The sequence below is a fragment of the Gloeophyllum trabeum genome (genome assembly GCF_000344685.1).
Source record: "Gloeophyllum trabeum ATCC 11539 unplaced genomic scaffold GLOTRscaffold_00019, whole genome shotgun sequence".
In the NCBI taxonomy this organism is placed as follows: domain Eukaryota; kingdom Fungi; phylum Basidiomycota; class Agaricomycetes; order Gloeophyllales; family Gloeophyllaceae; genus Gloeophyllum; species Gloeophyllum trabeum.
In genome coordinates, this window is record NW_006920428.1 from 408,840 (window position 1) to 434,478 (window position 25,639).

Here is a 25,639-nt window from a genome sequence, read left to right on the forward strand (position 1 = left end):
AGAACTCGCTCGAGCAAGACAGTCACGTCAAACGCCGAGGACGATCCTCCAGCATCCGGTTACTCGCCCTCACTCGGCCACGCGTCGACTCAGGCTTGCGCTGCTTATGTGAAGAACAAATGTCGCATGGTCCATACCCGGTCCGTGTCTAGATAATATGCCTAAGGTACAACATTGACCAATTCAAGGGGGTAGTTCTTTTGCACCTGTTGAAATTCTCGCTTTCCACCATGCCATCTAAAATTTGGAATTTTCGTATCTCTGGGTCTTTCCCTGGCAAGAGCGAACTCTCGATAGCACACCAACATTCCACTTTAGGTCAACCGAAGATACCATCAAGAAGAGTATACGAAAATGCCTGGTAACTTCAAGTTCGTCGGGCAGCTAGCCCTCGATGAGCTTCTGGACAAGTTCTTGCGCGTCGGTGACACTGACGACCCTCAGTGCATGTAATGATATGATTCACGAAATGCAAATGGAATGAGAGATGTATGAGATGTTTGTGCATGGGGTGTGCTGACCCGCCGCCCTGGCCATACATCAAGATCTGCGGGACGAACTCATGCCACCTGCGTCACCGATAAAAGTTATGTCCGGACTCCGGGCTATATATCTGTGTCTACGCCTGACACCTTTCCACATAAGGGGACGAAGATACTTGGCAAGCATAGAGTGAAGGTGGCTTTGTATCGTGATGGGGACGCACCGAAGTGTGCGGTGATATGCCGAAATTGGGTAGGATCGTATGGTCGAGTTCCGGAGCCACGGAACCTCTATGCTGCGATTTGCTTGAGAACTATGCCAAAAACCAGATGTAGCTAATCTCTAATGATCAATTGACCTCGGACGCTGCTCCAATAGCACAGTTGGTCCGAGTCCGCCGACAGCCTTCCCATAATTTCTCCGTTCTTATCCTGTATGATCATCGCAGAGTAATACGGCTCGATCGCACAGTTTCTTTATTTACAGGAAAACCTTGTCTACACCGAATATCCCAAATAGCTCTTCACATTCCTTTGGTATTTCGTCCATCTCGATGAACGGCAGCAAGGGTACGATGAGACCGCGCGATCATGGAGGACTCCACTCTACAGAATATTATGATGATGATGATTGCGGACGGGAGCAGGTCGGGTGATAATGGTGTTGAGCGCCCGGAAGCCTATGGACTGGAATACTTCAAGGCATCGTGCGCCGACTTTTCGCTCGTGTGGAAGTCGCGGGTCGATACCCCGATACCTGGCCATGATTCGGTGGTCTCCGAATCGAGTCCGGACACTAGCTCAGGTTCGAGCGATACGGTACGCTCACCGCGATTCGTCACTTTCTCGTCGAAAAACCTCAGTTGACTACGCCTGGTCTGACACCGCGCCACCCGCGGCTATGCATATATGATCTGGACCTGGAGAGCAACAAGCTGGTTTAGGTCAAAGACTGCTGGCGCGTTGACATCCCAGAAATGACTCGGATGACAGGCGACATCATATGCAGCACCGAGGAAAGAACTGTGAAATACATAGCTTGCACTCGATGGAAGGACAAACTTCCAGTGGCACCGCAATTGCAGTGGGCGGGCCTATGGTCGACCCTCGGAAGAATAGCGTTAGGAGTGGATCGCAGACGTGACATTTTGCGGCGGGCATGGCGGTAATGCATCGTCACCCTCGTATTCTTGTCGTTGACTATATTAGAGGATAACCAAGGCCTCAGCTGTCTATATGGCGCTTCTGGGATTGACGACTGTAATCAAATTAAATAAGCAAGGGGCGTGTATGTACCCAACCTGGTACGCACATCCACCGGATCACGACATATGTGGCTGATGTCGTCCGTGCAGTGTGATTATTGATAGCCAGGCCAGGCCGAAAGTCATGATCAGAGAACCCGAGGCCGTCACGCCGCCGGCAGACCAGTGTGGAAGCAGGATCTGATTGGATCGGCATTCAGGGCCGTAGCGAAATGGGTTCTGATATGATTCGGCACGAGTCACTTCGGATATATAACTCGAGATAATACTGTAAAAGCAGTTTATGATGTTGTAACTCCCAGCATTGCTTCCACCGCCAACCTAGCCAACGTGCTATGGCCAGCGAGGAAACCCCCTTGCTCGTCAGCGAGGCCGCACAGCAGAAGGCTCACGACGCGTTGTACGATCGATTCTCAAGAAGCCAGAAAAGGGCGATTGTTGCGGTTGTTTCTTGGGCGGGATTGTTACCCTGTCAGTTGCTCTACTACTACTCTGTTTCACACCATGTACTGACATACACTAAGTCTTCGTTTCAGGATCTTTCGTCCCTTCCATACCACAGATAGCTCGGGATTTTGACTCCACGGGGGCCGTTATCAAGTGAGCCTCAATTCATGACGTCCGAGGTCCATCATCTGACGGATGATACAACAGTTTGGCCGTAAGTCTATCTATATTGACGACAGCATTAGCAAACCTCCTATGGGCGAGATATTCTAGTTTCTGTATGCGTATCCCAACTTTCGCTAGAACCTCGCTCATGCATGCCTTGTGCAGACGGTCGCAGACCGATATACCTGTTCTCATACCCCTTTCTCTGTATTGGGTCTCTGGGCGTGGCTTCAGCACGTGATGTCACCGAGTTAATGTCATGGCGTATCGTGCAAGCATTCGGAGCATCCAGCGGAATGTCCACGGGTGCCGCCGTAATAGGTGACATCTATCGCCTGGAAGAGAGGGGGACTGCCATGGGCGTATTTTTTGCGGTGAGTTGCTGATGTTCTTTGACCTTACAAACGCCTCATTCTGATACAATCCGTTTACTGTAGGCATGCCTGCTTGGACCTGCGCTCGCCCCGCTTGCCGGGGGCCTAGCGGCCCACTATGCCTCATGGCGAGTTATGCAGCTCGCGCTGTTTCTCGCAGGATTGAGTGCGTGGATATCGGTGCTTTTGTTATTGCCAGAAACCGTGCAGCCCGACTCGCAAGGCCTGCCGCGGTACCTCCGGGAGAAGGGCAAGGAGGTGAACAGCTGGGTGTGGGTCTGGCTGAACCCGTTCAAAAGCCTGTGGCTACTGAGAAGTCCGAACGTCTTGGCAGTGGTGAGTACTGTAAAATGGGTCACTGGAAACATGTTCAGTTGACGTATCAAAGACTTTGGCAGGCACCTTCGTGTTGATGACGGACTTCGGTGCGTCGAGCGGCCCTTTCATGACTCCTCCCCCGCATGCTGACGGAACTGCTGCAGTGCTCTTGACTCCACTAGCTTATACCGTCGTGAGTGAGATATTCCGTACTTACGTCTATCAATCGCGCTGACTTGGGTGCAGGGAGTCCGATACAACATCAAAAATGAGGCATTGATCGGTGCGTTCTTCCTACCCGCAGGCCTGGGTAACGTCAGTGAGTCGTCATTCGTGCGATCCCCCCGTCTACCGCCTGAGCGAATATCCGTAGTTGGTGCGCCTCTCGGGGGAAACATATCCGATAGAGTGGTGGCGCGATGGAGGAAGAAGCGCAAGGGAGAATGGGTCCCTGAAGACCGGCTGCGTGCGACCTATTGGGGAGCGCTGGTCCTCGTACCCGTGTCGATTCTCCTGAGCGGGCTTGTAACGCAATTCGTTGATGGGACGCCGGGCATCGTCCTGAACTTGATCTGCCTGTTCGTCAACGGCATCGGGGTATGTCTGCATTCGCCATCCAGTATCCGGTGACGTCTGACCCACGAGCACACGACAGATCGACATCGTGCTGAGCCCGTCGAACGCGTATTACGTCGACGTCCTGCACAGGCAGAGTGCGGAGGTCATCGCAGCCAGCGGGTACGTCAGAACTTGCACCTACTCGCGTGCAGAGTAAACGGACTGATCCACATGCGCATGAACCACAGCGCGTTTCGGAGCATCATCCTGGCCGCCAGCACCGCCTGCGTCCTCCCTCTGATCAATCGCATCGGCGTGGCCGCGACGGACGCGCTGGCAGCCGCTATCGCGTGGCTCGGCTTCGTGTAAGTGCTATCGTCGGACTGAATGCCTGGCGATGGCGATGCTCACCTCGCGCACGCATCCACACAGACTGCTCTGGTGCACGATACGATACGGGGGCAAGATGCGGGCGTGGTTGGACGTGGGGTACTCGACGATCCAGGATACATAGCTTCATTTGGTATTCGACATAGACAACTAGATCTGCAGCTGCTCATTTGGGCAAGCATTCTTATAGGAAGGTCGGGAACGTGGACGGCGGTATGGAGGCAAAACGTGCCTGATGGGCTGGGGTTGTTCTGGCCATCGCCCGGGCCCACTCAGATATCCAGATATCTGCGCGGGGCCTTCAGACACCGCCTCATTTTGCACGGTTACGGCAGGTCAGGCTCCAAGGCTTGTGCTGTGCATTTTACGATTGGCAGCGGCTGTGCGGGGTAGGTGCTTCTCAGCCTCTATCAGTTCTTGGCAACGATGTCCACGTTCCGCCGGACCTCGAAGATAGACTGGTCTTCTGCAACCATGCAGAAGCGTGCTCCCATGCGTGGCCAAGGGGGAGTGCCGAGAAACATGCCATAATTGGGGAACGCAAGAGTCGAGGTTCAGAGAATCACCGGGAGCAAGACGCCAGCCCTCTTCCGTAGAGACCGTAGACGTGAGAAGCGTGGTGGAGCTGTTAGGCAGAGGTGCCAGATCGAGGGACATAGAGCAAGTCTGTATGAAGGGAAAGATTTCATAAACCCTGGTTGATCGATTCATTCTAACTGCGGAGAACCACGGTCCACGGTTGTACGGGAGAGAGACGGCCATATACGGATGCCATTCATTCCTGCTTCTAAGATTAGCTGTTCGCGACTAACCGCCTCCTACCGTGATGCGTATAGCCTCAAGCACGAGCGGGCAGCAGAGTCGAGGTAGAAATTTTGAGCCTAGTGTTAATGTGAATCGAGTGGAATTTACCTTTGTCAGGGCTACAACTTGAATGGATTTCTAGGGCAACTGACCGTCAGGTTGGAGTTCCGGTGCCCAGCATCCATCTACGCTGAGATGTAACAGGGCTGTAGACATTACAGGCGCCCTCTCCTCGCCAAGCTCAGTGGTGTGTCGTCCTGGGCTGCGAGGTTATAAGAACCGACCGAGCCATTTCGACATTCCCCGTATGTCCGAGGGACGTTGCAGACAGTCTGTCCTTGAGAGAAATGGGCGATGGTGGGACGCCAAATTTTATCGCAGGAGGGAACTCGCCGAGAAGTGGGTTGCAAAAATAAGGGGGTTTTCCGGATAGCGACAACTAGAGGGGGCACCGATGGAACATGGAAGAACAAACGTGAGAAAAACATATACAATCCCAGCGTAATCGGTCGATCTTGGGACGATTGCGGTTTTCGGGGTCCCGCCACGATGAGGTGCAGCGGCCCAACACGCGGAGAAGGCAGACTCGTGTCGTGCGATGCAGAACCGCTCAAAATCTGGAAGCGTGGCTTGAAGCCATCCGCTATCTCCTCCGTCTTGATACTGGCGACCGTTACTCTTCCGTCATCGTCCTCGACAGCGACCAGGCGTGCGTTGTTGACGACAGTCAAGCTCATGGTAGCGGTAGTTTAGTGTTGGCTTCGCAACGAGGACAAAGCGGTGAGTGCGCCTTCTCTTTTGTCCCGCGGAAGCCCTGTTTCTGCCTTTATGTAAAATTGAGGACTGACTGTCTTGATCATCTTGATATTCGCCGGACAGCGAGGCATCTCGGTTAGGCACACCGCTATTATACGAAGATGGACACGGACGCATCGGGTTCTTCTCGTCCGGACACTCAAACCGCAGTACTCGAGCCGCCAGGTTCGAATTATCTACAAATTTCTTCTTATTTTGACGATTCCATCACGGGATACGCCCCTTCATCCTATCGCCAGCAGTCTCCGTCTCTCGATCTATGTGGATTTTCCTGCGACTCTAACGACGTCCAGCGCGCCAACGGGATTATTGATTTACGACAAAGCTCGGGATACACAACTAGTCAGAAAGGCTTCTGTACCAATCCTTCCTGTATCCTGCCTTCACCGCCACTTACCGGCTCTGATCTCAAACGTACGGTTCCGTTGCCGCACGTTCACACCTTCACGGCGCCACACCATCACGCCCGCTTCAGCCACACCAATTGTTCCTCGAACATGCACCCGAACGACTACGCGCATTACGCACCTCCGTCTCCTCCGTTGACCATCCCGCTGGGCAGCCAGTCTCTGCCCGATACCGGTGACCACCTCGTATCGAACTCTGCTTTCAGCCAGCCGTCGTCTTCACGTGCCTCTTCTGTTCTGGAGCGCCAGTCAACTCTGGACTCTCCAGAGCTGCTCACGCCTGTTTCCCCCGCGTGGCACTTCCCTTCGTCATCCAAGTCGGAATTGGGCAGCATACTGCAGGATCCGCTAGAGTTCGAGTCTGAGCCCCAGGCTTTTGTGCATGACCTGCGTTCACCACCAATGCAACCTGATTCTCTCCCGCCGTTCGAGGATTTCCCTGGACAGAGCGAGTCGTGGGAGGCAAGGAGGTTGCGCCAGCCGGAGCTCCATTCGTTCCCGGGCTGGTCAAATAGTGGTGATGCGTTCGAATCAGATTCAGAACTCGATGAAGAACTATTACGTCCTCCAGAGTCCCCTCGACCTCGATCCATGTCCATGGATCTTCCTCCTGACGATTTTCCATACGGGCCACACCACACGTCTTCTGAGCTATGCTTCAATTCGAGTTTACACGGTCAATCAAGTACGGGCAGAGACCCGCTATCGTTGTCTATCGACAGTCTATACTCGAGCGACAGGGAAGTGCACCCGCCTCCTTCTGCCAGAAGTCCGGTGTTACGTCTCCGTGCATGTCTGGACTCGGACGAGTCATTCTCCAGCATGGAATCCGTAATGCCTACGGAAGAAAATGAATACACCTCTTCCCTAACACTTCCCCCTATGCCTTCCCCGCTTCCGCCATCATCGTCATCAGACTTTGATCTCCCCTTGTGCTCGCCTTCACCTTCGAGGAGATCTTTTACCTCCCTTCCCGATCCAGATCTGGAGTCGGACAATCCCTATTGCCCCACACCATTAGCATCGTTAGACTCCCCCTCAAGGAGGAGCTTCACGGCTCTCCCAGAGTTCGATAACGCAGATGAATTTGGTACCGCGCCTTTCTATTCCGTTCCCGAACCGCAGTCGCAACCGCAGTGGGCGTCGCCGCGACAAACGCTGCTGTCTCTCCCGGGAGTCGACACGGATGAAGAGCTCTTCCCGCCCATCGAACCCGACACCCAGGGAGAGTCGGAGACGCTCATGCAGAACGACAACGGTCTCCTCCTCCACCACCCAGCAGACGGCCCCTCGCGCGACGACGAAGCGGAAGTGCTCGCATCTATACCCCTCGCGCTCCGCGCCGACCCCGAGGTGCGCGCCATTGCCTCCCTGCGCGGGCGCCTCCTTGCGTCAGAACGACACGCGCGCACGATCGAGTCCGCGTTCGCGGGGCGCGTCGCGCAGACGGGCAAGGCGCTCCTCGCGTGCACGTACAGCAGCCGGCAGCAGCAGCAGTGCGAGGACGACTACGTTGGGTTCGACGTGATGGCGCAGCTGCGCCGCGAGCTGAAGGACGAGAAGGACAAGCAGGGCATCGCGAAGCGCGTAAGGAAGAAGGAGAAGGAACGCGGAAGAGAGGTGGGCGCGTTGCTTCGGTTGAAGGTGGCGCAGATGACGGGACCGGGCGAGATGGATGTTGATGAGCCTGGGCACGTGCACGTGCATGGACATGGACATAAGGGCAAGCATCGGGACTGTTGTGGGCATGGGGGTGTCTTCACGAGTGTTCACCAGCTTGTGGCGAAGATGGTGTTTAAGCGCCGGGAGTCGTACAGGCCGTTGACTAACAGGAGGGCGAATCCGTTCAGGCGGAGCAGATCGCCCCTCCCGCGCTCTGTAATTATTGCGGATTTCGAGGGTGGTTTGGAGGATTAATGATCTATGGTGAGTCGCGATCTCCTCTGCGTGACTTCGCTAGCTGACTTAGGTAATTGAGGTTGCAGAAGAGAAGACCCACAGACCTGTACAGTATCAACCGTGTTCTATATGCTTTGCATTGCTATTTGTATCTCATAGTGGCATGTTATCTATACCCTATGTGCATCCCGCTCAATCCTATCCTTTAATATCAGAACACGTAGGTTAACGCTCCGAATAAGTTACAAGGCGTACAACAAGCACTAGGAGGTGAGTGGTTTCATACATAATCGAACATATAGGGGTATAGATAGTCGTAATATATACTGAAGCATGTTTAGGTCAAAGGGCCACCCGGAGCTGGGTAACCTTGGGTCTCGATTTCGTGAGACAGGGCAGGCTCGCCATCTTCGACGTGGGGCTGAAGCTCCGTGTGCTTGACACCACGATGCTCGAGAGCGTAGGCCCGACATGCCTCCCTGCTCTGCTCCAGCTGAGGATCTTCGCGATCGAGCGCAAAGATAGTGAAACCTGGGAAGTTGTACTCCAAGAGAGCCTTGAGATCGGGCAGGAGCGCCTTATCGGGCGCGTACGTGCCCGAGTTGTTATCGATGACCAGCTCCCAGTTCGTCTCGCTGTCCTGTATGTCGTCGCTGAAGTTCTCCCACCCGCCGCGCGGGCGAGGGTGGAACTCGCCGCTGTAGCGTACGGCCTCGGCGCAGTTGCTGTGCAGCGCGTGCTTGGACGCAAAGTCGACGAAGAAGGCGGCGCCGGTCTCGGAGAAGCGGAAGGAGTCATCCTCGACGGCGATGATGTACGTGTACACAGCGGGCTTGACGCGGTGCTCGAAGCGGGTGTCGTTCTGCCCGCGCCGGTTGCCGCCGTGCAGGATGGCGAGGACGTCCTCCGGCCCGTTGATCACACCAAAGCCGTTGGTCGTGCTCCGCGCGTAGAGCATGCGGTGCCCCGCCTGGATGCCCGAGCGCACGGCAAGGGAGGTGCGGCCTTGGAAGATGGTCTGCGCGGATTTGTAGTTGACGTTCCAGTGCTGGACCCGGTCGCCGAAGAACAGCTTGACGCCTGTGCTTCGATGAGTGAAGTCTGAGGCGGAGGGCGGGTTCTGCCTACCTTTGATGTACATCTTCCACGTGCAGTACAGTCGCTCATCGTTGACATTCGTGAGTCGGCCTACTAGAGGCGAGAAGTGGCGGGAGTACCGCACTGGGCCATCAAAAACATAGGGATGCAGGTGCGGATCGTTTGTAGAAGGCGTTGATTCGATCTTGGTCCGCGCACTTAGGGTTAATCAGCTTGCCCCTAGCAAGGACGTAGTCGTCGCTCACCTTGACCCAGAAAGTACCGCGATTGCGACTGAGCAGGGGCCCCTCAATCTCTGCCTCCTTGGTACCGGGCGAGATGCTGACGGAGAACTTGCCAATGTAATCGTCCGTGGGCGCGCCGTCGTCCTTGTCTAGCACCTGGACGTTCAGACTCGCGTGCACCGGCACGTTCTTCACCTTCCACAGCTCGTTCCACACCGGGCTGAGCGTGCGCGGCTGCACCGTCGAACTAAATGTAAGATCAACCTTAAGCCACAACGCCGAGCGCGCCAAGCTATAAATACGAGGACACCTATAAACACTCAACTCACATGAATTTGATCTTATCGTCGAGTGTTGCCACGAAATAGGGATCGCTGAGCCCGACCACGTCCAGCTTCGGTAGGCCCGATGCGCCGATGAACTGGATGGCGAGATCGACATAGGAGACGTGCAGATCCTTCTCCTGCGCGTACTCCCTCGCCACGCCCTCGATGTCGCGCGCCTTGTCTCTGGCCTTGTGCACTGCGCCATGGATCTGCTCGAGCATACTTGTGATGCCTATCGGGTTTCTGCGACCTGGCATGCAGATGTGGGTGGAGTATATGGTATCGGTATAAAGGGGGCCTCCTACTCTTGTTTATTCACCCGCTATAATGTCTGAATTGTGGGCCCGGGCAGTGCACACAAGAATTCGTTTGAGGAACCGTGCACAGCTCTGCTCGGAGATGATTGGAGTGTCTGGAGTCCTCCGCATCATCGTGCCGACGGGTCTGTTCAATGTTGGCTTGGACGTCTTGGACAACTCTACACCGCGATAACAGCGCTATGTAGACAACGTATACATTGGCCCAGTACAGAGGCTAGAGAAATGCTAATTGATACAGCACCATCGATCATATGTACACTATCCAAATGTCCATCCGGTTTCCCTCATTTGACAAGCCCTGGGCGAAACACGCCCGCGGTCGAGCTTCAGTCGGAGGTAGACTGTCCCTTCTGAAATGGCGGATGACTGGTCCCGGATCATACCCCGTATGCATGATCCCACCGGGGAGGTGCACGGCGCTATCAGCGTGCGCCAGAGCGATCTTTGTTATCCAATGCAAGCACTGAATATGCCGCGGCATAGTAGCGAAGGGGATGAGGATGGAATTAGATCCAGCAGAGCACCTCCACTGAGGCATATCGGACAAAGTTCATCCATCCGGGGTACCTGAGTCGCAAGGCATTAGACTCAGAGTACACCGTACACGCACCAAAGCAGACACCCTAACTGACCTAGCTTCCGGCCATATCTCTATCCTGTCCCCCGCCCTTAGCTCCTTCATCAGCGGATGGTCCTCGGGCTTCTCCCAGACAACCGTGCGCTTTCGCCAATGCTCATCCGCATGGCGATTGCGACAGATGTCCCAGCTGCCGACGCACTCCTCCCCGCGCCTTAGGACCGCGCGGAACCACGTCCAGCTGTTCTCGTACGAGCCCCAGTGCTCGGGGAAGCTGCTCCACCCCTGGTCGTGACTCTCAATCGTGATGACCACGCGCATGACCGAGCTCGTAGGCAGCGGCGGCGTCTGGACGTAGCAGCACGAGTCGCTCTTGACGACGATCTCGGTGCCCTCCTCGGCGTACACGCGTGTGTAGTACTCCGCCTCGTGCAGGATTGGGTCCACGAGCTCTAGTGGGAGGCGGCTCAGGAGGGCATAGCGGACGTCGAGGATGTCCTGTGTAGAGGGGCCTGATATCCCGGGATGACGGGGCTCTGAGATGAAGAGTGATGCGACCGCGGATGAGAGGGCAGAAAGTAGGCCAGCCATACTGTGGCAAGTGGGTATACAAAAGCTGTAGTGCCGTGTGGCACAGACGTTGTAATAAACGTAAGTACCGAGCTGTGCCCAGGGCGGTCCAATGACGTAGAGGTTCCCACCACGTGAAAAGTCACGCACGGCTGCCACAATCTTACAGTAGAGCCAAGGAAGAACCTGGAAGAACTCAAACACCTGGACCTGAGGTCTCTCAATAAGCGGATTTCGTCTTTTGGACCGCAGCAGCATTAAACTGAAAGTAACTTCACTCGGCCTTGCAGATGAAATCTTAATACGGGCCTCGCATCCTATTGACTAAGCTTTTCCATATATTATGCATTTGTAGAGAGTGCTTAGGCCCGATTCAGAGGATAGCATTGTATGCCGCCTTATCTGTTCGCTGACGGAGGAGTCAACAGATTGGAAACTTCCACAAGGACGAGATGGGGGAAGACGATCAATCGGTCTTCCAGTCCAAGGGAAAAAAGCTGAAAGCTCATTTAGAGCGGAGGTATTACCATCACCAGAATGTCCAGGATCTCTTGTCTGGGACTTCTGCTTCTTCCACTGGTCACAAGAGCGTGTACTTATTGGGTCAGCGATATTTAAGGAACCAGCCCAAAAGTGGTCCACGATATTCATTATATATAACCATGCCTCAACTGCTTTGCTAAGTTTGCTTGAACGAGTTCAATGAACTCCTTCCGCTGTAAGTAGTCAGAGTCCATTCACGGGTCAATCGCACTTGAGCAGCCAATGGCAGCACGAGGTGGACCCACACGTGACGTGTAACAGAAGGCGACGCGCGCAGTCACACTCAGCCACTGCTCTCACACACGCGTTCTGCCCGCCACAGCCTTTCCCGGATCCTATTCCTATAACTGCTTCCTCCTCGTGTACCGCTTTACCGTAAAATAGCACTGATCACTGGGCGTGGTAAAGGGATAGATCACCCGTGAACTATCTGTAGTTCGTCTTCGCGACGAAAACGTGGTAGAACAAAGGCTCGTCTGCACTGATTGATCGATAAGCGGGATTCGCCGCTGAGCCACGGCGAAGATATATAAGGGGGTGACGCTCTGCCGATGTGAGTTCAACTCCTTCCTCCGACGATGTCGTCTTCTAAAGAGAGTTCGTCTCCCCACAAGCCGAAGCCCGCCGGGCACCACCCATTTTCTGCCTCGATCCCCAACGCACACAAGAAGAGACGGTATAACGTTCTGGCCATGACCGACAGATACGCTGGCCCCATGGATCCAGAAACTTTTTGTGATGAATTCTTGCCAGTCTCCGGCGAGCAAAGGCCCACTGCCGTTGCAGCATTCAACGACATGAAGAAATGTGAGACAGAGACAGATATGTACAAGGCATTTGTAGGTGGATGCGTATCTCCGTGCTCCACATACGTTGACTTGTCACGACTCACTAGATTGCATGCGTCAAGGCAGCCAGATTCTGCCGGGACTACGAATTCGTTGCTACTGCTACCACAAAAGACCCGAACGACCCCAACAAGAGAGGATATCAGATTGTGGATATGGGTCTCTATCACAAAGACCATGCACCCGAACCTGGCCCAAACGGGGGGCTACCCGCTTCACGATGGGATAGAATTGCATTATTTGCCGAGTTTAAGACGCAAGCCAATTCAAAGTCGGCGGATCCTTTCGAAGATGGCGACACCAAACAGCGCAGGGAGGTGCGTGGCCAGCTCATAGGGTATGCCGCGGAGATCTTTGCACGTCAACATCGCACCCATGTATTCTCTCTCCTCATCCTTGGTGAATACGCACGATTTGTTCGGTGGGACCGTTCTGGCGCAGTATTTTCCGACAAGATCCACTACGCGCAGAAACCTAAGCAGATCTCCGAGTTTATCTGGAGGTTCGTCTGCGCTACTCCTCAGGAGCAAGGTTACGATGAGAGCGCCGAGGAGATCAAGAAGGATTCCCTTGAATACAAAGCTATGATGGACGCGCACAAGTACACGGACGTTCCTTACGTGGCGGACTATTTCAAAAAGACGTGCGACTCGGACTGGCCGTGGTACAAGCTCCGCGTCGACGTCGAACCAAGTCCATTTCCCACCGACGCCCCTCACCCCGAAACGTCTGCTGACGATCCACGCCTACCGACCCGGGGCTCTCCGACGACAGAGCCTCGCTATTTTCTAGTGGGCAAACCACACACTCCGACGGCCGGTTTGACAGGCCGAGCGACGCGTGGATACATAGCCTGGGACCTTACGGGCCGCAGGCTGGTGTTTCTCAAGGATTGCTGGCGTGTAGACTCGCCGCGCCTGGAGAAGGAGGGCCATACTTTGCTCAAACTAAAAGAGGCTAAGGTTCAACGCACGCCTACCCTAGTATGCCACGGGGATGTTGGGGGTCAAGTGACATTGTCTTGCAACTATTGGCAGGAACGAGAAGGTGTGGTCAAGGCAATGAAGCCTCACGTGCATTATCGTCTTGTTGTGGAGGAAATCGGGTGCAGGCTTGACGACTTCGCCGATTCAAGAGAGTTGGTCTTGGTCATCTATGAATGCCTGTACGGTTCGTACGCGTTAATCGCTGGTTGCGATCTTCTGACGTTGATGCCTGCTGTCCAGCACACGCTATGGCTTTCAAACAGGCCAAAATCCTACATAGAGATGTTAGTGCCGGCAACATCTTGATCATGCGGAAGGAAGTAAACGGGGTGATCTACTCCTCCGGTCTGCTGAACGACTGGGATTTATCAAAGAATGTAGACATCAAGGAAGTCCGGCAAGTGGACCGTACTGTGAGCGTCTAAATTTCCTGTTGATGTTTCATGTGCGCAAGCTAACTAAGTATCCGCAACTTAGGGTACATGGCAGTTCATGTCTGCGCGGCTTCTTCTTCACCCATCAAAGGTCCATATGGTGCAGGATGATCTCGAGTCCTTTCTGCATGTCCTTGTCTATGAGGCGGCACGCTGGTTGTCACGTCAAGGCCGCACCTCCCTAGACGAGTTCATGCACTCGTTCTTTGATGAAGTCGAACCCATGGACAACGAAACTATTGGTGGAGTTCACAAGGCTCACTGCTTTTTCACTGGTGCGCTCGGATTCACATTCAAATGCGAGCAACTTCAGCACATTATTACGACACTCTTCGGATGGTTCAAAGCCTATTATAACCTACACGAAGACCGTTCGCAGATTCCTGAGAAGGTTGCGAACCCTTCATTTAGTCTTAGCGAGGGGCACTCGAGACCGCCGCAGCCACTGGACTTGGTGCCTGAGGGGAGTTACTTGCCCGCTAAGGAAGCGCAACCCCTCGATCCCAAGGTGGCCAAACAGGCCTACGCAGAAGTGGCTGAATACCTGCAGGACCATAACCACATGATTGCGCTCTTCGCTGGCCAATTACGCCTGCCGGATTGGCCTCAGAACGATAGACTGCCTGAATTACAAGTGGACCCATACTATCAGCCCGACCCGCTGGGCCTTGAGTCCACTTCCAGGAGGTCGTCTAAGCGCAGTGCCAGTCAGCTTACTGGATTGGATACGGATGTCAGTGAGGAGCGGAGGGCAAAGGCGTCTCGCAGCAGAGGGTAGTTCGCGATGTACCTCTCATTTCCTTGCATACATGGCGATATAACCATGCACTATTTATTATATACTATCCTGTTGAATTATCCTAGAATGATTATATGCTGAGCGCACGTGTAGCAAGTATGTCTCAAATTTAGATGCTCATAGAGTAGGCTGTACTGAATTCCCACTCCGATGAATATCCAATTTACAACTAGAACTGAGATTGGTCGTCACCTTGGAATGATTGCCAGGGCAAAGACAGAGATATCTAATGTGCTCTTATCCCGTGTCTGCCAGTCCCTACCAGGAACCGATTCCCTGTTCTGAAATACGAAAGACAGTGCCCAGGGCCACTAGCAGCGTCCGCGTCGGATACCGAAGACGAGATTTAGTTTGAACCGATCATGATGATTACTTTATTGTATCCTGCAACGGGTCATTCAAGAACATGAGGGGGACCGATATGGGCAACGCTGCCTCAGCCTATGTGCCAATGGCATACGACCTATGCATTTGCATACCAGATAGGAGAAGAAGCGTATGCTGTCAGAAAATCGGACTGGATGGAGTAGATCTCCCGTACCCAGGGTTCTTGCGCCCGTGGGCCAGATATCACTGTATGCAGAGTCCCATTGTCTGGCATGGACATTTGCCGCCGTGCAGACGCCCCCTCGAGTAAAGGCCGACGTGTCTGGATCTTCATTGTTCTGCAGTGTCGCTAGTAGCTACACGGATATCACTTTGCAGCTACGCAGAGTGGCTTGCATCAATTTCACCCTCCAGTTGACGAACACATACCTGGCACACCACATCATGCCACTGGATCATTCCATGGGCCCCAGCGCGCACCATATGAGCACAGCGGCACAATGTGATCCCCTTTCCAGAACCTAAGAACCGGTCCAGCTTCGGTCTGTTACTCTCCAGCTGGAGCTTCAGAACTTACGCAGACTGCTGACAATTGAAGCAAGTCGTCGGCAATCTTGTATCAACAGTTCATTCTGCTTCAATGAGATCATGATGTCCCTACCTAGCCATTACCACTGACATTGCGTGGTCCGAACCCGAATTTTGCGCTCATAAGACATAACAGTGACAGTGAAGCATTCCAACAACTCGGGAAGCTCCGTCTGGCGCCGGCATCTTACCCCTCCTTTGCGGGATGGGATGAATTAATTATCACATAGGTGCTTGCACAAATGCAGCCAGAGTTTGGCTGGCCAGCTGAACAATTATTGCCATCCTGCGCAGTCCGGGAGATGTCCCGTCTCCCGGAAAGCGCAGGATGCATGTCCCAATGAATATAATTTAAAGTAATTATTTCGAATCTTTGACGTATACAAGAGATATTTAGCTCCTCCTTGATTTGGTGTGCAAGATTCACAGCCTTTAGCTGCTGTGGAGTGCAGTTCACAGCATGTAGCTGCTGTGGAGAATTGAGATGGAATTTAGTACTGATTGTTTACTTCGATATGTAAGTGAGATGCAAAGTATACTGTATGATTTCGATCTATTCGGCAGTCACACGTCACAGGGGTACCTGCCGAAGACGAAATCTGGCATTTGTCACTGGTCACAAGGCCTCTGGGATCGTGGGACTTACCGTATATGGTATCAGAAGCTGGCCTGCGGCGCCACTTTGCACCATATATAGTAAGATGCCGAAATGACGAATTGGTCAGATGAGTCACACGTCACACCGCCTGCCGAATAGATCGAAATGGTACAGTAGTCTATGCATGGACCGGAGTCTAGCTGCGCGAGATAAATTCAAGTGGTGTGCCACTGGAGCCAAACATGGCACGCCGGAACTTGCCCGTTGGTCGAAAAGTGCGACGTATTGCGGGTTTGGCATAACCCCTCTCAAAGGAGCGGCATTTATCCCCAATTCCAAGACGTTGTTGCATTCGGAGGATTTGTGCGCAAGCGGGCGACGTATCACCCTGCTTCTACCTACAATTCTTCTCCACCGAGCCGTATATCTTCGTTCATCCCGTCCGCCCATCTCATCGTCTCGCAGATCCGCCAATTCTATCGTCCTCCATGTCCATGACACTGTCCGCACTCTCGTACGTACTAAGCCTCCGAGATCGCTTACCAGCGTGCATCGCTTGCAACGTTGGTCTGCGAAGTTCCGCGGGATTCGCTAACTCAGATACTGGTGTACCCGGGATAGACGGAGTTACAGGCTTGGACTGGGAGGGCGTTGGCGCCTGCGAGTCATTCTGCGCTCCTGAGGGCGCTTGTTTGCGAGGTGAATGCTCGAGATCCTTGTCGGGTATCTGGGGATAGAAACCAAGATACATAAACAGCATTCATTAGAGAGAGGAGGAAGTCACGGGGTGCAACAGACTTACGGGCAGACGTGCGATGTAGGCCAATAGAGTAGAACATGCCGCCGTTATAAATACTGCCCTTAACCCTACAGCGTACGAATCCCTAGCTTTACGCTGCAAGTCCGGAGGTAGTTCGGCCACGAAACGTGCCGAGTGTCGAATATTCTTGATCAACTGCGCACGACGTGCATGAGAGAGTAGAGGAGTAGAGGGTGGAGACGGTACGCACTTCGTCAGCATCGGGGGTATCGATGCGCCTGCGAAGTTCGCGGTCGAGAGATGACTGGAAGATCGCCGAGGATATGGCTACGCCGCCCACTTGGCCTTGTAGTATGGTTTATGTTTCGTCGTAGCGAAGACAGTGAAGACGGCATACCTACACCTCGGAAAAGCTGCCCGAATCCAGTGCCGACGGCCATAGCATCGCCTGGAAAGCATGATTCATACTTCAATACTTTTGGGGCTGCATTACGTGTGCGTACTTACGAGGAAGGTGTGCGAGCAGAGCGACTGGATCATCCGACGTCAGCCACGAGATGGATGCCACCTCAAGAATAATGACTTACTCAACATCGTTTGTAGCACAACCGAATTCCCGAAACCCAGAGGCACCTAGAGTAAGACGTGAGCGGAGTAGGGCGCGGGGTACTGTGGACACACTTACAATCCCAATCCACTGATGCACGGGGTTGGAGTCCTCTCGCATGGTGCTGACAAGCACTGCTCCAATGAAGGGGCAGATCCCGAATATCAGGTTAATCATCTTGTACTTCCCCGTCTTGTGCATCATCCAGCTAGAGTAACAAATAATATTTAGGCTCTAGACAGTGGGAGGTAAAATGGGAGCGTACCCCGCAAACAGTGACCCCACCGATACAGCCATGCTGTTCGGCAGAACGTGCAACCCTAACTCAGTTGCAATAGAGCCGCTTGCCGTTACGAAGGATGACAAACTTACCGGCTACTGAAGCACTCGTCAGGAGCACCGTCTGGAACCACATCGGGTAGAAGTATTGGATGGCAAAGTTACAGTTCGCCACCAGAAAATTGCTGATCCCCACGAGAACCGGTACCTTCTGCTTCAGCAGGAAGGGTGCAAGCACGGGCTCGGGGGCGAAGTACAGCTCGATAACGACGAACGCGACGGCGAAGACGACGGAGAGTGCTAGCGACGTGATAACCAGCGGATCGCTCCACTAAGCACGGGTCAGTGGCCACCCCACCAGATTATCTGCGGCTCGAACGTACTGGTTGCTCGCCATTGTACCGCAGACTTAGAAAAACTAAACAAGAACCCACCTACCGAGCGACGTCATATTAGTAGATGCGGATAATCGCAAAACTGGACGCCAGCCCACCGCTCCAAGCAATGTCAAGCTTCCACCGTAGTCGATCCGCTTCAACACATCTATCTTCCGTTTGATCTTCCCCTGTTGAACTGTGAACCCCACAGGAGCCTCCGGGTCAAGAGAAGCACTTACCGGGGTCACGTAGTGCAGATGCCACGACGTGAAGAGGAACGAAAACAGAAATAGGGGCATTTGGAGCAGGAATGCCCATCTCCATCCCAGCCTAGAGGGCGATGTGAAGTACATAATCGAGCGCTCTCCGCTCCAACTCACCAGTCACTGATGAGCCCGCCAATAGGACCACCGAGCCCCATACCCAACTAACAGACGTTGAGCGGCCGGGATGATTCAAGCTGAGAGGGCACTTACACTGTTGAAGACACTGGCAATGCCTTGCGCCAGACCTCGAGACTGAGAGCTCCTTAGCGACGGTCGCCAGATGAGATCTGAGTCAACTTACACGTATACTATACATGTCGCTAGTTATGATGCTATGATACGACTCCTTAGACGTGGTTGAAGGAGACCCATTCGAGTGGAGGCTTACGTAGACGTCGTAAACGCGCCACCGCCCCCCATGCCTCCCAGCTATCCAACGCAATATGAATCAGTAAACGATTTCGGGTCGGCTTCCATCATGAATGATACCCACAAATCTAGCCACTATAAGCATCTCCATGTTGCCCGACAGACCACATGCTAATGTCCCCAGTCCAGCGAGGGCCACAGCCAACTGGTTAGCCCCTCTTCGCCCCATCACGTTACAAAGGCGACCGTAGAGGGGCGTAAACGTGCAAGTGGCAAGCAGATATCTATATGACGAGATGATAAGTGTTGTACGGGTCTCGGCGTTCGTACTGTTAGACTGACGAAGTGCCAAGCCAGCTAGCTTGATGAGATCTCTGAAATTCCGAAGAGATAGTCGGGAGCACTAGTCGCATAATTAGATCAGCTTAGAGGGCCAGTGCTGTAGATTAGCTCACGGGTCGCGACCAGAGTGGCTTTACACCGTGGCTTTGTCACAAGGCGCTATATAACCATTACAGAACCTGCGCACGCACTATTCATACTCTTTCATCGAAAGAGATATATACACGAGTGTGACAACCGTACAATTGAGCAAACCGGAAGTGAAACTAATGAAAGGAGACGCACTGAGAGGAACGTAGCGATCCATATGCCCGCCAGTATGCCATACCGTGTTGTACGCGATATCTCTAGAGGCCCTAGATGCTTGGGAGACGACCCCAACTCCTCAGTGGGCGGCGGAGCCGTAGCACTGCCAGGTAAAGTCTGTTGCAGCTGGGCATTCTGGATCAGAGGATCGCGTTCGGTAGGCTCTGACATCTGGCTGTTCTTCGACTCGCACGTTCAGTGTTTACTCCCCGCAGCACCTCCAAAGAATCAAGAATCGCAATTGTACTGTAAATTCACTTCGCCTTTGCCAAAACAGAAGGCGTTGTCCAGGGAGCAAAATGAAAACGGGGTATACAGGCAGTTGCAGAATTGGTGGCTGCAGCAGTCGTGACAAACATATTCCGGCAAACGCCGTAACTTGACGTCGCATGATCATGTAAACTTCGGTGCTGCCACCGTCTTCGGGCATGCGTGCTTGTGGCTTTGCATATCATGACGAAGAGGTCAGCTGAAACAGGAGGCAAGCGTGGAAAGCAAGCCAAGAAGTTTGTCGAACAGCAGGTGAGCGGATCAACCACCGCCCGAAAACTACTGCCGACCGTCGTTCAATTCGTGGGTGTAAGAACACTGCTATTGAGCTAGCGTTATCTGTCGCCAGTGTGCAAGAGAGCAAAGCTCAAGAGAAAGTAGAGAAACGACGGCAGAGTTTGGTACGCTTCACCCAACCTCAACTCGCCTACGCGTACTCATTCACCTCAAGTCAGCGGCGAAATCGAAAGAGGATCACAAAAAGAACTCTAGTAAATCGAGTAGTAAAGACAAGCTAGTACGTATGGTTTTCTCGAGACATCTGTCGCGCTGACAGGGCTTGGTATAGAAGGAGAAAAAAGCTGTAATCGCCGCTCAGAAGGCACAGTCGAAAAAGCAGAAGGCCAAGGCTCGCAAGGAAACGAAAGGGCATGGCGCAGGAGGTCACGGCGGTATGGAGAAGGGGATGGATGTCACAACGCGTCAGAAGGATACGCTTCCGGTCAGGAAACGAGTTTCTTTTGCTTGATACGCTCTATCCGGGTATCTGCACTGTGATGTTTCTTTCGTCAGATGCACTGCTTCTGGAAGTAGTCACACGGTATCTGGTATGGGACTCGGATGGGAACATCGCAGGTCCTGCAATGCCTGTGCCCCCTTTTGATTGCGAGTGCGGTTTGTATCAGTTTGACTTCGGACAGACAAGAATCAAAGCAGCTCACCATCTGAGGCGTACCGTGCGTTACTTCCTCACCAACCTCCAGCAGTCTTCTTTCATTGCCTGATGTTGCGCTTGGAGGGCCGACTTGCACTCCTGACAGAGCGAGTTATCTTGCAACATTTGAGCTAATACTTCTGCGAACAGACTCAGTGGGTCGTATAATTGGGGGAAGTTCTTCAACTTTTCTGTGTGAAGGTCAACTCTCGCGGCGAGAGTTGGAATTGAAGGGGAATCCACGCAAGCGAAATATCCTGCGTGCGTATAGTTCAGGGCACGCTTCGAGCAACTCGGGCTCTTCGGCTTGCACACTCGAACCTTCGCTTTGGAGAGGATCTGTAGGCGCTCCCGCTGCTCCATGACGACCTGCATGATCTCCCACGACAATTGTTCTACCGTCCCGTCGGAGTGTGTGAAGCCTCTGAATAGGTCGGCGATGGGAAGCTGGCAGCATTCATAGAGCGCAAGGTGGTAGACATCCAAGCGAAGCTGCAGAGCCATCATCACCACAGGAATAATGATACCGGGACTATCCGTCAGAAGTTTCTGCCTTGTAGGCCGAGTGCGCTCCCACTCAGCAAGACTGGTTTTGGGGAAGTGAGATGACAATTCTTTCCGTGCTTCTTCTTTCAAGTCGTCTATGCAGTACTTGTCCGCGAGGCGCAAGATTCCAAGGAGAGTGGTCATCGGTGTAGCCTCCGTAGACTTAAAGAATCTGAGGAGCTCAGCGTTCAGCCCGAGAAACACTCGCCCAATACTTACCTCCTCTCGTACAGCGCTAAGAACAGGCTTTCAAGGTCCTCTGGCTGATCCGCCAACCTCACAATAGGACAGCCTGCTATTTTTTCCGCGTCGGCAGGCTGGTTCAAAGACAGCATGTCCTTGAATATCGGAGAGTGTCGTGCCAGGAGCCCGCCATAGATTCTGAAAGCAATGTTCTTCGAAACAACCACGACATTGCCATCAGGGTACCATAATTCTGAGTGGCGTCGTAGCTGAGATGTCTCCCCATGGCTTGTGTTCCCGCCGTTTTGGTTTGCCTCCGTACGGGGGCGCTTGCGAGCAGCGTTGTCGCCGTTGGATGACGAGGCGTCCATCTTTCGTTACCGGTCGAGGGGCAGCGAATGCGGAAGAAAGGGGCGGATAAAGGGGTCGACTGTGGCCCATCAAATAGCTACTATAAATGGGGTGTGGCCGCCCCAAGGGGACCCTAGCCTAGGGTTGCCACGCGGTTGCCGAGGTGGCAACCGCACGTCAGGCTCACCCAGACGTCCTCTGTCCATGTTCCGGTCGTGTTTTCAATCTTTCCAAGCGAATGCAGCCCATGACTGAGTTTCCTGTGTATAGGCTTCTCCTCCCTCCAGCGGAAGATTGCTACTTACCTCTACGTTGAGGGGATGTGTGATGTGTCCTCCGCGATGAGTCTTATATTATATACACTTCAGTCGAGAAAAAAGTGTGTGATACGATTAATAATTTAATGATGATAGTGCGTAATACATATCAGAACAATGGTGCGGTCACAAGTGCAAACTGGACAGGCCACGGCCTGTGTGGAAGGAGCGCTCCGAGGTGACATCCGCGTCTGGGTGACGAATCCAATCCTCGCACGCCCACGATAGAGTACCATGTAATGGATCGCGCAGCAAGTCCTTTGGGCACAAGAATCGTATATCCTCTTCGCAGACGTAGACCTCCGGGATGACGGAAGCATCGTCGCCGCGAGACTGGGAGTGCTTGGATCTGAATGACAGAGGATGGTCGAATGGTCTCGGACCTCGATATCCAGGAATGTAGGAAGGGTTATAACCTCTTGTCCGTACCATATCCCAGTCACTGAGAACAGAGGTCAGTGGCTATTCGAAACCGTAGCTGCGGCTAGACTCACACTCTCGAGAAGAAAGGATGCGCTTTGATCTCTTCAATAGTCAGACGCTCGAAAGGATCCGTCACCAGAATCTACGGTTATGTTAGTATATAGATGGCCGGCGAAGTGAAAAACCAAGTACCTTGCTCAGAAGATCCCGTCCTTCTAGGTCGAAGACAACGGATTCAAGATCGATGTCCGCCTCCAGGATGGCTTGCTCTACTATCTCGTTGCAGGAGTTGTTGAAGTAAGGCTTCGAGTTGACACGCCAGTGAGACAGAAATAATATAGGAGAGGACAGCGAGTGCTTACAATTCCATCGCCAATGAACAGCTCCAGTAGGACAATCCCAAATGCCCATATGTCGACGCTACAGGTGTAGCCTTTCTCAGGACAGTCCTCCCGCAGCATCTCTGGCGCCACATATCCTGGAGTGCCGCATAGCGAGAACGCACGGCAACCCTGGAATTCCTGATATGACCGGCACTCGGAAAAGAGACGCGCCATGCCGTAGTCGATTAGACACAGGTGACCGGAGGGGGAGATGACTATGTTCTCTGGTTTAATATCGCGATGAATGATAAATGACCGGTGTAGGTCTTCAATTGCTAGAAGCTGGTATGGAATCAAGAGAATTGTTAGTCACGATCGCCAGCATGAAGGGGAGAACTCACCAGTTCGGCCGCGTAAAGCACGATATCCGAAGTGCCCAGCTCGTATCTCAAGTCCCCCATCCTTGGTCTCAAACCTTGCGGGTACAGTTTCTAGAAAGGTATACGTCAGTCATACAGGTTGGCCGGAGATAAATCTTGCTCACCGTCACAAAATAGATATTGGCGTCATCCTGGAATGACGTATGCAACGGGGCGAGAAACGGACTCCTGCAGTGCATCGTGATCCTCTCCCAGATATCTTTCTCCAGTACCAAGAAGTCGAGCTGGACAGGGTCCCGCGCTGCTTTCCGCTTGTTGAAGACCTTTACAGCAAGATCCTCCCCTGCTGACGACCTGACATGCAGAACGCGTCCATAAGATCCCTCTCCGAGGAAGCCCAAGAATGAATAAGAGATCTCCCCGTCGATGATGAGACCTTCAGAACGAGCACGACGCCGACGCTCAAGCTGAAAATCTTCGTCGCCGAACCTCACAGAGGACCTCTCAACAGGGGACGCGTCGTGATGTGGTAGAAGGGGTCCTACGATTCCGTTTCCGCAGACCGCTAAGGATTCAGACGCCGACTTGAAGGAGGAAGATAGCTCGAGGCTCAGCCGGTGAACATCATTACTGGAAGGCAACGATGGCGACTCCGGAGCCTGAGAGAAGGGCAGTACGAAGTCAAGGTCTTCCAAAGGCGTCACATATCCTAGGTAACAGGAATCCTCGCGGTGGATAGCTGGAGACGGTGGCTCTGCAGCCTTTGTAAATAGATCGGGGTTTTCATGTGCGGACCTGAACGACATGTCCTCGGGAGTTTGCATACCAACGTCGGAGCCACGGATAGAAGAGGCAACGGAATAGCCGGTCATCGTGCGTAAGGAGTGGAAGAGCTCGGGTGTCCGAGAGCCGTCAGAGTGGACACTGTTCAATGGGGTGGATGGGCCGGGAGCCACAGTCTCACTAAAAGACTGAGCAGGGTCGACCGCCGACGACATCCCGTTCGAAGACGCGACATCGCGAGTGGACTGAACTGCGGTGGACGAGTCTGCGAGGTACATCGACAGAGAACGTAAGTTGCCGTACCAAAACGTGTGGTTGCACTCGTACCTGACAAGTGAGAGTGTATCACCGCCTCACAAGCTTCCAAGAAAGCTTTGACAGTGTCGTTGAGGAGAGGTAATACGCAAATTAGCCCGAGAACGCAGGACTCAATGATCCCATGGCGCGGAGGAACCCGTGGTAGGCTGGTGGACACCATGGCTTCTGTCACGGCGGGAATCATCGGAGTCCGGGACTTGAAGATACCAGAGATCGCGTTGGAGACGCGCTGAGAAATGGCCATAGTACTACTGGAGGCAGGGGTTAGGGAGGTGTCGCGAATGAAGATGCTAGCAAGACGCGTCCAACCTTTATAGGGAGTCCCAGCGTGCCACAGATCTAAGATCGGTCAAAGCGCACCGAGCCACTGATGGCGCTTTGACCGGGCAACTTCCCTTGAGGATCGTGTGGGAACTTAATTAAATCTTCAATGGTTGTTAGGTATTCTAAAGGTCGTGGTAATGCAAACTAACCCATTTGACCAAGTGCCACAAGCAACCTTGTGGCAGAGAAGGCAAGAGTGACTTACGTAAGCGTGCTTCTTTCAAGACACCTGGCTCCGCGCTTGGACAAAGGGATGATAAAGGCGGACAACAGCGAGGCGATGTCATCCGACACTACGACTGGATCGTGCAGCCGCCGTCTCGCGAGAAGTCATCGAATTCGCGTTCTGGGCAAAATGCGGGAGAGAGGTTGTCCAACATTCCAGGACCGTTGGGCAGGATATGATAATACCCGATCACGAAGAGTTTGTGCTATGGACAAGCGGCGTTATTTATCCTTCACCTGGCTTCGCGAACAGTCTTGACAGCATAGTTTCACTAGGTCGTAGCACCGGACCCAAAAGCAGAGCAGTAGACGCACAACTGGCATGCCGCTCGATATCTCCGGTACATCGTTTGCGGTTCCGGGTGATGACCTGCGACCAGGGCTGTATCCGACCAGAAATAAACTCAAGCGTAAAACAGATAGAAATCAGAAATATCTCTCATAGTTTCTTGCGCGATTGACTTGGATTGTCCTCCTTTTGACCCGATAACCATCTGGGGAGTTATTCCCACACATCACGTGGTACTTCCAAAATGGGATATGTTTGAGTTTAACGCTGTTCGGATTCCTCAACCTCATGTCAGCCGCATTCTCTGCTGGGTTATTTCTGATTTCATTCTCGAAATAAGCCTCGATTGTGCGACAAGTCGAGCACAATGTCCGCCTCTCGCGCGGACACGTCCATACAGTCGACGGGAACGCACCCGGATCTTTCTTTAGGGTCGCTGAACTCGACGTTTTCGAACCACAACCGCCACAATGTACGGGTACCGTCTGCAGCGTCTGGAACGAC

General features: G+C 53.3%; 11 protein-coding genes across 11 annotated transcripts; 4 read left to right on the forward strand and 7 right to left on the reverse strand.

The window, feature by feature from the left end:
• The first annotated feature begins 2,019 nt into the window (after positions 1-2,019).
• GLOTRDRAFT_112679 (MFS general substrate transporter) lies at positions 2,020-4,178 on the forward strand. Its single transcript, XM_007872743.1, has 12 exons — positions 2,020-2,218; positions 2,272-2,347; positions 2,402-2,472; positions 2,525-2,733; positions 2,797-3,069; positions 3,122-3,158; positions 3,216-3,244; positions 3,298-3,370; positions 3,425-3,648; positions 3,707-3,789; positions 3,858-3,974; positions 4,042-4,178. Exons 1-12 carry the CDS (start codon positions 2,083-2,085, stop codon positions 4,121-4,123), a joined length of 1,410 nt encoding a protein of 469 aa, XP_007870934.1. The 5' UTR covers positions 2,020-2,082; the 3' UTR covers positions 4,124-4,178.
• Positions 4,179-5,018: 840 nt separating this feature from the next.
• GLOTRDRAFT_133781 (uncharacterized protein) lies at positions 5,019-5,540 on the reverse strand (the record flags this gene model as incomplete). The annotated part of the gene is made up of 1 exon (XM_007872744.1): positions 5,019-5,540. The coding sequence occupies one exon, from the start codon at positions 5,538-5,540 to the stop codon at positions 5,019-5,021; it is 522 nt and encodes a 173-aa protein (XP_007870935.1).
• A 180-nt stretch (positions 5,541-5,720) lies between these two features.
• GLOTRDRAFT_96920 (uncharacterized protein) lies at positions 5,721-7,943 on the forward strand (the record flags this gene model as incomplete). The annotated part of the gene is made up of 1 exon (XM_007872745.1): positions 5,721-7,943. The coding sequence occupies one exon, from the start codon at positions 5,721-5,723 to the stop codon at positions 7,941-7,943; it is 2,223 nt and encodes a 740-aa protein (XP_007870936.1).
• A 319-nt stretch (positions 7,944-8,262) lies between these two features.
• GLOTRDRAFT_50291 (uncharacterized protein) lies at positions 8,263-9,794 on the reverse strand (the record flags this gene model as incomplete). The annotated part of the gene is made up of 4 exons (XM_007872647.1): positions 8,263-9,005; positions 9,054-9,207; positions 9,269-9,494; positions 9,577-9,794. The coding sequence occupies 4 exons, from the start codon at positions 9,792-9,794 to the stop codon at positions 8,263-8,265; spliced, it is 1,341 nt and encodes a 446-aa protein (XP_007870838.1).
• Positions 9,795-10,068: 274 nt separating this feature from the next.
• GLOTRDRAFT_66814 (uncharacterized protein) lies at positions 10,069-10,982 on the reverse strand. Its single transcript, XM_007872746.1, has 2 exons — positions 10,526-10,982; positions 10,069-10,460 (listed from the first exon to the last, which is right to left on the reverse strand). Exons 1-2 carry the CDS (start codon positions 10,789-10,791, stop codon positions 10,400-10,402), a joined length of 327 nt encoding a protein of 108 aa, XP_007870937.1. The 5' UTR covers positions 10,792-10,982; the 3' UTR covers positions 10,069-10,399.
• A 1,179-nt stretch (positions 10,983-12,161) lies between these two features.
• On the forward strand, positions 12,162-14,629 carry GLOTRDRAFT_141447 (uncharacterized protein; the record flags this gene model as incomplete). Its single annotated transcript, XM_007872747.1, has 5 exons — positions 12,162-12,422; positions 12,479-13,414; positions 13,469-13,601; positions 13,658-13,830; positions 13,895-14,629. 5 exons carry the CDS (start codon positions 12,162-12,164, stop codon positions 14,627-14,629), a joined length of 2,238 nt encoding a protein of 745 aa, XP_007870938.1.
• A 109-nt stretch (positions 14,630-14,738) lies between these two features.
• GLOTRDRAFT_112681 (uncharacterized protein) lies at positions 14,739-15,664 on the reverse strand. Its single transcript, XM_007872748.1, has 5 exons — positions 15,639-15,664; positions 15,555-15,562; positions 15,407-15,498; positions 15,192-15,355; positions 14,739-15,113 (listed from the first exon to the last, which is right to left on the reverse strand). Exons 1-4 carry the CDS (start codon positions 15,656-15,658, stop codon positions 15,308-15,310), a joined length of 168 nt encoding a protein of 55 aa, XP_007870939.1. The 5' UTR covers positions 15,659-15,664; the 3' UTR covers positions 14,739-15,113; positions 15,192-15,307.
• An 827-nt stretch (positions 15,665-16,491) lies between these two features.
• On the reverse strand, positions 16,492-19,723 carry GLOTRDRAFT_66818 (vacuolar amino acid permease). The gene is made up of 21 exons (XM_007872749.1): positions 19,449-19,723; positions 19,355-19,364; positions 19,277-19,294; positions 19,164-19,224; positions 18,946-19,105; positions 18,841-18,881; positions 18,754-18,784; positions 18,663-18,704; positions 18,567-18,613; positions 18,426-18,516; positions 18,303-18,374; positions 18,193-18,243; positions 17,903-18,140; positions 17,796-17,850; positions 17,609-17,738; positions 17,511-17,556; positions 17,431-17,454; positions 17,321-17,371; positions 17,174-17,268; positions 16,966-17,118; positions 16,492-16,890 (listed from the first exon to the last, which is right to left on the reverse strand). The coding sequence occupies exons 1-21, from the start codon at positions 19,638-19,640 to the stop codon at positions 16,615-16,617; spliced, it is 1,884 nt and encodes a 627-aa protein (XP_007870940.1). The 5' UTR covers positions 19,641-19,723; the 3' UTR covers positions 16,492-16,614.
• A 199-nt stretch (positions 19,724-19,922) lies between these two features.
• On the forward strand, positions 19,923-20,629 carry GLOTRDRAFT_141449 (uncharacterized protein; the record flags this gene model as incomplete). The annotated part of the gene is made up of 4 exons (XM_007872750.1): positions 19,923-19,991; positions 20,054-20,140; positions 20,191-20,256; positions 20,308-20,629. The coding sequence occupies 4 exons, from the start codon at positions 19,923-19,925 to the stop codon at positions 20,485-20,487; spliced, it is 402 nt and encodes a 133-aa protein (XP_007870941.1). The 3' UTR covers positions 20,488-20,629.
• Positions 20,630-20,700: 71 nt separating this feature from the next.
• On the reverse strand, positions 20,701-21,773 carry GLOTRDRAFT_133788 (uncharacterized protein; the record flags this gene model as incomplete). The annotated part of the gene is made up of 2 exons (XM_007872751.1): positions 20,701-21,391; positions 21,439-21,773. The coding sequence occupies 2 exons, from the start codon at positions 21,771-21,773 to the stop codon at positions 20,701-20,703; spliced, it is 1,026 nt and encodes a 341-aa protein (XP_007870942.1).
• A 423-nt stretch (positions 21,774-22,196) lies between these two features.
• Positions 22,197-24,541, reverse strand: GLOTRDRAFT_133789 (kinase-like protein; the record flags this gene model as incomplete). The annotated part of the gene is made up of 7 exons (XM_007872752.1): positions 22,197-22,512; positions 22,565-22,635; positions 22,686-22,796; positions 22,856-23,158; positions 23,218-23,307; positions 23,361-24,244; positions 24,307-24,541. The coding sequence occupies 7 exons, from the start codon at positions 24,539-24,541 to the stop codon at positions 22,197-22,199; spliced, it is 2,010 nt and encodes a 669-aa protein (XP_007870943.1).
• Positions 24,542-25,639: the final 1,098 nt, after the last annotated feature.

Excerpts from the sequence above, each read along its gene's own strand:
- GLOTRDRAFT_112679 (XM_007872743.1), top strand. The coding sequence starts at position 2,083 with ATGGCCAGCGAGGAAACCCCCTTGCTCGTCAGCGAGGCCGCACAGCAG. Across the intron at positions 2,734-2,796 it reads CCATGGGCGTATTTTTTGCG|GCATGCCTGCTTGGACCTGC; the intron begins GTGAGTTGCTGA and ends CGTTTACTGTAG. Across the intron at positions 3,975-4,041 it reads ATCGCGTGGCTCGGCTTCGT|ACTGCTCTGGTGCACGATAC; the intron begins GTAAGTGCTATC and ends GCATCCACACAG.
- GLOTRDRAFT_112681 (XM_007872748.1), bottom strand. The coding sequence starts at position 15,658 with ATGTCAGTGGTAATGGCTAG. Across the intron at positions 15,356-15,406 it reads GGCATGATGTGGTGTGCCAG|CTGCAAAGTGATATCCGTGT; the intron begins GTATGTGTTCGT and ends CACTCTGCGTAG.
- GLOTRDRAFT_66814 (XM_007872746.1), bottom strand. The coding sequence starts at position 10,791 with ATGCGCGTGGTCATCACGATTGAGAGTCACGACCAGGGGTGGAGCAGC. Across the intron at positions 10,461-10,525 it reads GAGATATGGCCGGAAGCTAG|GTACCCCGGATGGATGAACT; the intron begins GTCAGTTAGGGT and ends CTTGCGACTCAG.
- GLOTRDRAFT_66818 (XM_007872749.1), bottom strand. The coding sequence starts at position 19,640 with ATGTCAGAGCCTACCGAACGCGATCCTCTGATCCAGAATGCCCAGCTG. Across the intron at positions 17,739-17,795 it reads GTGGGGTCACTGTTTGCGGG|CTGGATGATGCACAAGACGG; the intron begins GTACGCTCCCAT and ends TTGTTACTCTAG. Across the intron at positions 16,891-16,965 it reads CCTACATCGCACGTCTGCCC|ATACCCGACAAGGATCTCGA; the intron begins GTAAGTCTGTTG and ends TTCTATCCCCAG.